Source organism: Dryas octopetala, chromosome 5, assembly GCF_963921425.1.
Source record: "Dryas octopetala chromosome 5, drDryOcto1.1, whole genome shotgun sequence".
NCBI classification, from domain to species: domain Eukaryota; kingdom Viridiplantae; phylum Streptophyta; class Magnoliopsida; order Rosales; family Rosaceae; genus Dryas; species Dryas octopetala.
Genome location: NC_141370.1, coordinates 14,265,826 through 14,278,142, shown reverse-complemented (window position 1 = coordinate 14,278,142; position 12,317 = coordinate 14,265,826). Strand labels below are relative to the sequence as shown.

The window sequence follows — 12,317 nt, the reverse complement described above, 5'->3', positions numbered from 1 at the left end:
CTTGGCGTGTAATTGATTATCAGAGAGACACAGCGTTTAGTTCATAGGTACCCTATATTTTGATGCATAGGGAATCACCAAACTTAAGGTATTCATGTAATAAATGTCTATTAATTTGTTATTTTTTCCAAGCAAGAAGAATTGTTAAGAAATTGAGGAAATCCAATAACATACGTACATTTATAGACATATTTTTTTTTCTCTGCAGTAAATGTCTACATGAATATATATGCTTCCCTAGCACCTTGTACAAAATTAAATATTTGGTCAAGATCAAGATGCATGGTTTTCCTGATCAGAAAGTCCCAGGATGATCTTAAACTCTTATGGCCATTCTATTTCTCCAATCTAGACAAGATATCATTCAATTAATGTTTTGTCATAACAGGGATATATATTTTCTAGTTGGGTTTATTTTCAGAGTATGTGAGACATTCTAAATGACTGAAAATTAAATAACCTCACCAAAAAAATAGAGGTTTTATTTAATAATATAAAGAGAGCAGCCTGCAGCTACCTCACATGGCTGCAGTTGCCTCACAGTCACAAAAAGCAGAGACTTGTGTCCTCTCCTTTTGTTTTTTGTTTTCTTCCTTTTTACTATATAATTTGACAAAGGAATTTTCTCCAAATATGTTCACAAATAGTACAATATCAATTGAAAGAATCACTATATAATCTTCCAAAAAGATAAACTTTATCTCTTTGTATTTTGAAACAGGAAGCTGAATTTTATAGAAAGTTGATGACCACACCCTTAAACCTTTTCCACTAGTTAGTGTCCTTAGCAATTACTTCTAGATCTACAATCACATCGTTCATATTGTACCTTAACAACAAGAAAATTAAAGATTGACAATATAGAAAGCCATAACTGGACCAAAGTCTTTGGATATTACCTCAAACATCAGTCCATTATAAAATACTTGTGTGGCCAAGCAACAGTGCTTCCCAAAGCATCATCAAGTATGAAAAATTCACGTGAACTCATGAGCAATGGCACTTGAGGAACTACAATGTCTTGCACCCAAACTTTATAGCAATCTGGTCCAAGGCAACATGATGTATATATAAGTGTTGCGGATCTGTAGATGCAAGTTAAATTTCACTATTATATGCTTTCTAAAGTGTGAATCTCAGTCAATGCGTTTACATTTCGAAAATGAAAGAAACAATAAAGAAAAATATAACCCACATGTTTGCATTGCAATTCTAATTTAATACAAACCAAAATTCAATAATCTTGAAATTTCTGTAATTCTTGGTACTCCCGACTAATCCTACAAAGAAAGAAAAAACACATATATTACTATCCACTCTAAATAAGTCCCTAAACTATCTATGGAGTTAGATATTTTGAGAAACCTGGGAAAAGTTGTCCAACTCTTATCCATCCTTAATAAGCTTTTTTAAACTAAGAACATATGATTTACACAAATTAAAGTTCCAGACCTTGACTACAGCCAGGGCAGAACATATTCAGAAGCAATCCATCTCACATCTATTTACCACAACTATGATCTAATAAAATAAGTTTCATACCTTCACGACGTTTTCATGTTTCACCTTTGACAGCAATGTAACCTCCCTCTGAAATTTTTTCTTACGTTCAGGATAAACAGCTGATGTTCTGGTTGGCTGTATAATTTTTATAGCAACAGACTTGGATTTGTACCTAGAAACATAATGGAAAGCTTCAGCAATCTTAAATCCATAACATAAAATTCCTCAATTGCAGCACAGGACAACACTCATATTTATTCATATTATATATACACACACTAATAAGAAATACACTTATGATCCACTTATTAACTTTTTGCATGCAAGTAAAATGCCTTCTCTTTTAGGTTTCAGAAAATCATTTAGTGTAAGAGGCCAAAATGAAACTCCTTGTTACCACTGCTTATTATGCAAATGGTGCTGTATGCACCTAAACCTAAACCTATTGATTCTCTAACATGCCTTTATATCTAAATTGATGGTCTAATAATAAATTGGTCTCATCAACTGATATTAGGTCATCAACTATATATCAGGTGATAGTTCTCCCTGTCATGTATGTACCCAAAGCTATGGATTCTTTATAAATACTTTAAATCTAAACTTAAAAGTCTAATAACAATATGGTTCATCAATAACCTTGTGAAGACATGCAAACATTGTTTTCCCAGAAAGGAGTTCTAAATGAAGAAATAGAAACAAAAACCAAAAAGAAAAAACATAAAAAAAAAAAGATCAAAGAAATAAATCATCACCAACTAATATATCCTTGCTCTTGTTGAAGATCGAAAAGTTTTTATGACTGTCCAATGAGTGCAATATCATATGCTTGGGTGTCCCCTACCAATTAGATGATCCAAAAATAAAAGAAACAATTTAATCAATGGCTTATATGAGTTGCAATGTTTATGTTAGTTGAAACCCCTTGCATCCCCCGTCCCCCAAAATTACCCACACCCTTCTCCCAGTCCTCCAGGACACTTACATATAATTAACCCAAAATAATGGGCAGTGCCTCCAAATCAACAAATGAGATCACCTACTATTTATAACCAAGGGTTTCCTATTTAAACCTACCACAATTATTACATTCTTTCCTCCATCAACTATTTTTCCAGGTGATTAATGTAGGACGGCTCAACTGAGTCATAGTTTAAAATTCATATCTCAGTCATGTGTAATATTTAAAACGTTGCCAACAGATTCTCTTACTTGGATTTATGTACTGCTAATAATTGTCCATGATTGCATTCTTGTAAATATTGTATTTCCTGAGACAATAGAGTGCTACAAGTCTCAATGCTTCATGTTGGCATCCAATCTTCAGATGTTCTACAGAAAAATAAGGTGGTGGAAGAGAAAAAATAAAATACCAAACTTACGTAAGACTCGCTGCAGAATGATGTTTTTCAGAAAAATAAGGAAGCCTTGCCTATTGGACAATCACAATTAAAACCAAACCTATAATATTGAAATTTGTATCCCTCCTATGCTAACAAATGAATATCCAGAATATTAAGTCCCATTTATCTCAATAACAATTCTCATCAATGCTATTGCTTTATATATCTTCTCCTAGAATAGACTGTAATTCCAACCATTATAACACATTGATATAAGACAACCTCCAATCACACACATGAATTTGTACAACAACTTTGTATATATATATTTAGCACAATAGCAGAACAAATTGTCTCAAGTTCTTTAGTCCAAAGAATATACAATTTGACAAACAATAGACTGCTAATCTACTTGCTCGGCATTGAAAGACAAACACAAAGCAAAGAACATTGTTGTTGTGAAATAAATTAGAGTTGTAAGAGAAATGTATAACCGCAGACGCATTAGCATTAACTCAAATAACTTACAGCTTATTTTACACTCAGAGGTTCGCCAATAATGAGAACCAGAGCTTCAAGATGAGTTAACTGAACCTAAATGGGGCACTAAAATTGAGATTTGGCACCTAATACACCAACCCAATTAAAACCCATAAATCATCAAAACCTTCAAAAAGGTTTATCACAACAAAAACCTAGATTCCCAAAACCAATACAACTCAAAGACCAGAGAAAAATAAAGCCAAAAACTCAACCAAACAAACCAACCTTGACTTAAACGAGGTCGTCGTAGATCGTCTTGCACTACTTCTGGACGCAATATCAGGAAATGCTTCGATGACGGTATTGTTTTACAATCAGAAATCAGAAAACATTTAGAAATCAGAAATCATAAAACATTCAGAAATCAAACACGTTCAAGAAAAAAAAAAACCCCAAATTTAGGGATTCCAACACCATTCACAATTCAAAGTTTTGGGAGCTTACTGTGAGAGTTTCAGAGAAACAGTGAAGATGAAATCGTCTGAGAAACACCTTGGCTCCTCTTCATTCTCTATAGGGTTCCAACCCTTTCTTCAACATGTGTGACAACAAGCGAGCAGGGGCTGGGTGAGGGGCGGGGAGGGGCTGGGTTGAGGGGAGAGAGCCGAGGGGGGGGCTGAAGCAAGCTCGCAGAAATGATCGATGCTGGGTGAAGATTTAGATAGAAATGATAACCCAGACAGAGAGAGTGGAGGTTTAGTGTGTGGCTGAGTCTGGTGGTAGGTGAGGCTCGTTTTTCCGCGAAAATTTTTTATCCCGCCCGTTGGAGGCAAATATTTTGGACTAAAATTTTTTTAATTCACCAGATTTTTCATGGCGTTGAAAGAGTGCCCTAGAATTCAAGTTTATGACATTTCTCCATTGTCATGGTTTAGTCAAAGTATCCATGACGTTGAAGAAACGCCATCTCATTTTTTAATTTTTATGGCACAATATTTATGTCATTGTTTCATTATTCAATGACATTTTTGCTTGATTGTCATGATTAACAGCTTATATGTTGTATTCCATGGCGTTTTATTTTAAAACGTCATAATAGTGCCTTTTCATGACATTGATTTTTAAAACGCCATAAATTAAATGTCATGAAAAGTCAAATTTGTTGTAGTGCTACGTACATACCCAACGGGAATCCCATTTACTTGGCGACATAGGGATGGTATTGACAAACCCGACCCTGACCCGCCCCACGCGTTGCCATTCCTAAGTTCAACTCAAGCTAGTTGCAACTGCCATTGGAAATGTATTTTTTACCCTAAGTTGCATGAATTGGAGTTGACCCACATTGGGCTTGCTCTTATATATTAAGTTGAACAAAGGGTGAGTCCATGCGAAAAAAATTTGCATACAACGAGGTATATACAGGTACTCACAACATTGACGTACGGGTACTCACAATATTGACTCACATACTAATCATGTCATGTGACTATTTATTAAGAAAAGAATAATATATACAATCAGTACAAGCAAGTTTGTCTTCCTCCATATATATTTCATTCAAAACCAGATATATCAACAGCAACACTGGAATACTTACATCGGATTATAATATTAGGATGCTATGGCACGTATCCTTTATCCCAAGACAAACTTGTGCCCCTGAAGAAACCCCAAAAATCAACATCAACCACCCCCCCCCCAAAACAACCACATGTAACCTATGTATAGCAAGGGACAATGACATAATTAAATTTAGGGTTCAATACCACATGTATCTATGTATAGCATACGAAGTGCTTGTAGCCAGCAAGTATATATTCGCACAAACTGGAAGCTTCCAATTTGTCGTTACTCGTGGAATATTTGTGTTATGTGGTCACTCTAACCTAGCTAGTGGCTCATCTGGCATGCATGGTAGCACCTAACGGCTCTTCATGTAGATTGTAGGTGGCACTGCTTTGAGTCGACATTTCAGAAAGTTTGTTAACATCTCTTTGCAGAACCAACTTTGTTAATATCTCCGGCCAGCTAGCTAGTCTGTACACATTAAGTCCACTCTAATTAAGCTGTCAACTGATGGATTAATTAACAACCTTAATTGAACCAGCCACTTCTACGTGGCCAATTCTCATTGTTACTAGCCAACGAGCTACGAGGATCGCACGTTCAAAACTCTTTTAAATGGACTACTTAATCAAAAGATAATATTGTTTACTTTTACCGAAAACAAGTGTTATGAGTAATTAACTCTAGTTAATTGACTATAGTTTAAAATAAAACTAATTATTTGTACATACCGTACACTTGTTATTTTCATTAAAAATTTAACAAAATATTAATATATGCTTATACATTACTTGTCACACTTGATATGCTGATTTAGAGTTTGGAAATGAGTATGAGATTTCATTTTCATTTTTAATAAGCACATTATTAGAAATGTATTACATTTTACATGAGTTTGAGATATTCATAAAGGAGAGAATTTGAAACCTCTGTATAGAGATGACAACGGGGTGGGTCGGGGCCGGGGGTGCCCTCCCCGTCTCTCGCCCCTGATTCTTTTTTATTTCTCGAATCTGCCAAAACTTACCAGGTAATTAAACGGGGATTTCCCGCCCCCGAGCCTGCCGGGGAGTTCCCCCCCCCCCCCCCCCCACCCACACCCACACCCACACCCACACCCACACCCAAAATCCTCGAATCCCACCTCTTTTTTTTTTTTTTTTGCCTTAATTCCCTAATAGTTAAAATCATGCATGTTCTAATATGTAATAAAAATATTTGATGCGCAAAAAATAAATTCTTATAGATGTAAGTGGCAATTAGTAATCTAATCACCAATCTTTTTTTATAGATGTATTAATAATGTACAAAAACAAATCTGATAGTCTATAATTATAAATTCATAATCCATAAATCCATATATATACCATACATCCAAAATTCATAAATTAATACATATACCATACATGATACATATACTATAATATTAACATATTTAATATTAAAAAAATATATATATAATCGGGGTGGGTTCGGAGTCGGGGAATCAATACCATACCCGCTTCGTCCCCTATTGCTTCCCCGTTTGAAATCCCCGAATCCAAATCCGCCCCTTTAATAAGCATCCCTATTTATATTTTAATCGGATTGGGTCTCCGCAGGTACCACAGGTATTTTTTCCATCCCTACCTCTGTACCACTGTGATATACCATTATCTGAAATGGAACAATATCTCTAAAATTTATATTCTAATTAAGCACTAAAAAGCTCACTAAAGAGAAGGAATTCGTAAAAGAACAAGGGTTATTAACGTATGAAACCAAGCAAGTAAAAGAAAATTAATATTGATACAAGTACATTGACACAACTTGATTGAAACATGAGCGAAAACACAACTAGTTGCAGCACACGCATGCTTTATGTATATCATAATGCTAAAAACAACCCCAGAAACATACAAGATTAACACAAGACAAATTAAGATACAAACATGTTCCGGATCAAGTGGTCACATGCATGGAGCCGCCGTTGCCAAATTGCATGCATAGTTGACTATGCTTTGCGAACTGAGAAAGGGCATTATGAGACGAACCACCTTTCTCCAAAGCTTTTGCGGCACTTGATTTGAGGTTCTTGGCTCTCGCTCTTATCGCAAACCCTTGTTTTTGTTCCATGATCTTTCTCACCATCTCCTCTATCTCCTCCCTCTCTACCACTTTCTCCCACGGAGGAACTCTCGACCTTACCGCCACCCCGAGCTCCTCCGTCAGCAGCGTCGCGTTCATCCTCTGCTCCGCGTACAGCGGCCAAGCGATCATCGGCACCCCGTTGGTCAAACTCTCCAGCGTTGAATTCCACCCACAATGGGACAAAAACCCGCCTACGGCTGAATGGCTCAAGATGTCAACTTGCGGGGCCCACAGAGGTATAACGAGCCCAACATCCTTGGTCCGGCCCAAGAACCCCTTGGGCAGGTACTTTAATGGACCCTCCTCACCACCACCACCAATATTCCCAGCCATAAAAAAGGCGGCATCCGCAGTCGTTACGGTGGGGGTGCGCACCACCCAAACAAACCTCTGCTGACTCATCTCCAACCCCCAAGCCAGTTCACTCATTTGCTCGTACGACAAACTCCCGCCACTCCCAAACGACACGTAGATCACGGACTCATTGGGTTGCTTGTCCAGCCAATCAAACACCTCCCCCCTCAAACCAGGCCCCACCACCACGGGCCTCGTCAGTGGCCCAATTGGGAAAAGCGGCACCCTCGTAATTCGGCCCAGGCCCAATTTCTCGTCTCTAAGCGCCGCGAGAGTCTTCGGCTCTAGTTCCTCCCATATGTTCACTATAATTCCATCGCTACTCGGGACCCGACCCGAAAAATCCACGACTTCGTGGTACTGCTGGTTGCTCCGGTCCAGCATCCCGTCAACGACGTCGACTTGAGTAAGCAATTCCCTACAGCCCGGAATTTGGATAGGGGCTTTTTGGTCTTTGTACTCTCCTTTCACTTCCACATCAAGAGTTGGAAGATATATCATGAGCGAAACAAACCATGCATTCGTAGCAACGTAAACGTACTTGGGAATCCCGAACTCGTCGGCAATGGGTAATGATTCGGTGCCGAAGAGGTCCACGATGAGCACGGTGGGACGAAACGACATGTCGTGTAAGGCGGACCGGAACGCGGGTCGTATTTCCCGCATCATTGTTGCGAGGATTGTGACGACGGCGGCGTCGGGAGCGACAAGGCCCGAGATGTCGGGAGGGGGGAGTTGGACGATGTGGCAGAGGTTGGGGGACGTGGCGGATTTGAGGAGTTGGGATTCGGCCTCGGAAGCGTGGGATGTGACGACGAAGATGGTGACGGCGAAGTTTTGGTGGGTGACGAGTCGTTTTCCAAGCTCGAGGACCGGGATGAGGTGGCCCATGCCGGGGCTGCAGAGAAGTGCTGCATGTTGTTGCTTTGAGCTCATGATCTCCATGGATATAGAGGGTTTTGATAATAGAGAAGAAGAGGAATCAAAGGGACAATAAAGTGTGGCAAGCCAGAAAACCGTAGCTAGGTTTTTAGGCTTAGCTAGAGTTGATCCCCATGCATGTGATATGAGATGTACTGGGTTTAGGGGTAGTGCCACATATAAATAAGTAGTACCTATATGCATGACCTGGAGGTTTAGGGTTTAAAATTGATTTAAAACTTTGTTTTTTTTGGGCCACTAAATTGATTTAAAACTTAAACGGCGATTATTAATTAATTATAGTTAATGTGAACAAATATACCATTAAAACAGTCTTATTATAGTGATTTGGTTGACTAATGCATGCACTGTACAAAGAGATACAAGCACTTATATTGGTTGACCAATAATTAGTTTGTAAGTATAATAAAGAAATACAAGCACTTATATTCATTTAAAACAAAGATGTACTCATAATTTACATAATGGATAACCTTCAGGTTGGAACATGTATGTTTTCATGCGGACGGCAGAGCTCATTAGTTCACTACAACAATTTTGGCCAAAGGCCTCCAATGATTTCCACCAAAGTTGGGGGGTGCCAATTGCTAATGTGGCTGTTCACTAATGTTAATTATTAGTGATTACATTATTAAGTCTGACATGAATAGTGATTGCATATTCAACTAATGATTCTTATTAGTTGATTAAATTGTGGCACCCCAATAATTTAAACTAAAAAACGGGGTTCAGTTAATTTAAACTAAAAAAAGGAGTGAAAAAAGGAGTTTAATTTTTTGTCTGGTTGCTCTTAGTGGCTAAACCATTACTGGGTTTCCTTATATAGTGGCAGCATCTCTTTCTTCCCACCCCCAAACCAAACGGGATCCAGCATCGATGGATGTCAACACTCACGCTAGAAAGTGCCGATCGGTTCAAATCCCCAAATTAAGGGGTTGCTCCTCCTCCAGTCACCATCGGAAAGTGGGTTCCCTTTGGGTTGTTTATTGCCAAATAACTGGGGTTCAATCCTTCCACTGTTGTTGCGCATAGGTGGGGAAAATTCATGGGTTTTTTGCTTCTATGATTACCGTTATTCATGTTTGTGGCACCTGGACTTGGGTTTTTTAGAAATTGTGGTTCCTCTTTGTGCTTGGGCTGTGCGTGAATGAGGAAGCACCTGCTACAACCATTTGTTGTGTAGATGGAGACAATATGCCTTTCAGAAAATGTGCTGACTGCTAGAGGTTCTGGAGGCCCAGACCTCAAGGTGGAGGTCCGGTCCTCAGCTTCATGTTGGCTTCCTGGAGGTCAGGTCCTCAAGGTGGAGGACCGGTCCTCTGCTTCATGGCTGTGCTGAATTGTACACGTGTTTGTATTTTCAGTGATTGTGGTTATTAGTTCTTCTAGTTAGTCTATAGCCTATAGTTGTGTGCCATGTGGCTTCTAAAGGGCAATTTAGTAAATTTGTCAGATAGGGTTTGTTTATAAAGACCTAACTTCAACATTTTTCTTCTCATTTTAGTCCTGAAGCAGCCGCACACCCCATTCTCTTTCTCTCTCTTCTCTCTCCTCTGCTGTGAGCTCTCTCCGGCCATCTCTTCGCCGTCCAGCTGCCAACACCGGCAACATGGACCTCAATCAACTAGTCTCTTCCTCCTCTCTCTATCCTTGCCTTTTGATTGCTCAACAACCCAATGGAAACATGGATTCATACCTTCTCACTGCTATGTCCCAAGATCTTTTCTCCTGCATTCTCCATGGATATAACTTAGAGGACACGCACGGGAAAACAAATATTTTCTCTCTTCCTCTCTCAAATCATGAAATTTTCTTCTAGGGTTTCAGAATTTTGAAAATTATTACAATTTGTAGATTTGGTGTTTAGAGGAAGATTAGTTTGTAACTATTATGTTTCATTGTTTCCTTTCAGATTTGGAGCTTTGAAGAATTTCTATCTTCAAAGTCATTTCTACTGTCGCCATCATAATCATCTAAGAACATCCTCTAGACCACCCGAATGAGGATATGAAGAATTTCTTGTGAGACCCACCATGAACGTACTCTAATTTTTACCCTATCCAAGATTCCTAATTTCTAAGAGACCTCCATCCTAGTTGAACTGAGTTTGAGTCATGTTGTGGACAATAAAAATCGAGCTTCTTTCTTATGAACAAGAGTTTGAGAGTTTATCTGTTTAAATTTGTTGTGAATCTGTTTGTTTTTTTTTCATTTTTTAGATATGTTTATATTTATTTATGTTTTATAAATTTCCTTATGATTTTGTGGCTATAAGCAAACACTTAATTTCGTAGTAAATTATAAGACTAAAAAATAAAAGGAATATGAAGTATTAGATTTTGCTGGGAGGGGTCCGGTAATTCATGGTGAAGCTAGAAGCTGCTGGAGGTCCGGAGCTCAAGGAGGAGATCCGGTCTTCAGTTTCATGGAGGCTTTCTGGAGGTCCGGACCTCAAGGAGGAGGTCCGGTCCTCAGCTTCATGGCTTCAATGGTGAGTTTATGGAGGTTCGGTCCTCTGGGGAGAGGTCCGGTCCTCAAGCTTCGAATCTACTTCTTGTCCTACATCAATATGGAACATTCAACATTGCATGGTTTATATATTGGTGTATATATTTGTGTAGATTTTAGATGATGCACAATGGCTAAGTATTGTTGTTGGTTAATTCTATATAAGTACAACAAAAAAGTTTGTTTATCAGTAAATTTAACAGATATGCACTATTTGACTTGTAAATGGTGTTCTTGAAGCAGAGGAAGTTACTATTGAAGCAGCAACAAATCAAGAGGATAAAGTTGCATGTTTAAGGTACACTCTTGATAATTATCGGGGCATTTATATATTTATTTTGGTGGTACAATTAAAGAAATTTTATTTTGTAGTTCTGTGAGGTTGATGGTATTGAAGAATCTTCAGTTCGTGAAGGAGGATCTTGAAGGGGATGATATTGATGGTGAAAGCATGGTCATATTTTTGTGAAAACTGGCAGAGTATCTACGTAATTTGTAGCGGGTTTGGAGCTGTTGCTTGACCAAGTTTAATTGTTTTAGATGTTTCTAGTTATAAGAATGTTGAAGGAAATTGATAGAATGATTTGTAATTTAGGCTTCAATTGATATATATGTATAATGCAAGTTACATTCGGTTCAAGTATGTGTTTTCAGATTTTATGAGCAGTTTATTAATTAGTAGTGTTCCTTTGAGGTTACATGAAAATTCATTACTATTAATTAGTAAACAATTTTTTTTTTTTGCATGGTGGAGGACATTTAATTACTGAAACCAAATCAGAAACTAATACCAAGAAGGTGGTAATGCAGCAAGCTACTGTTGGAATTAGTGAGCTACCTAACCCACTTTTAACAAGATAGTAGAAGAAACCATGACATATCATTATTTAATAATATCAATCCTCCACCAATATAGCAACCTCATTAGATATGGTGAACAATTGAAACCAACTAACTGCAGCATTGGTGAGGACCGAATCTTGCAGACTGTCATGGCAGGTTTTAGCAGAAGCTTCCACCATTCTTACATGTGGGTAACCTTAGCTCCCTTGCCACCCCAACACCAACCTCCAACATGCTTTATGGTGGCTGCAGGGTGGCAATAGGCAATATAAACTAACAACAGTGGCAGTTGTATCTATTCCTACCAAAAAAATTGTTTGCCTTTGCTAGATTTTGTTGTAGTGGTTGTTGATCATTTTGAATCTATGAGTTTTGTCTATTTTCTAACATATATATCGATCATTTTAGCATGTAAAACCTACATATTTAAGGATTATGGTTTATGTTTTAATTTAAGTACTCTAAATTTTTTTGTTTGATCTTGTACAAAATGTAAGAATAAATCTAATAGGTCATTTCTAATGTGAGATTCCTCATTTAAGGGTAAATAAAAGATCTCTTGTACGGCTCATTTCGCATTATAATTCGACAATTAATCAAAGCCATCTAGTTTTTAAGTCTCAAACATTAGATAAATCAGAA

The 12,317-nt window shown here is 37.9% G+C and overlaps 1 protein-coding gene across 1 annotated transcript; it reads right to left on the bottom strand.

Annotated features, from left to right (window-relative positions):
• Nucleotides 1-6,792: 6,792 nt before the first annotated feature.
• LOC147284617 (anthocyanidin 3-O-glucosyltransferase 5-like) lies at nucleotides 6,793-8,327 on the bottom strand. The gene has a single exon (XM_086244657.1). It carries the CDS (start codon nucleotides 8,325-8,327, stop codon nucleotides 6,840-6,842), a length of 1,488 nt encoding a protein of 495 aa, XP_086100783.1. The 3' UTR covers nucleotides 6,793-6,839.
• Between the last annotated feature and the right edge of the window lie 3,990 nt (nucleotides 8,328-12,317).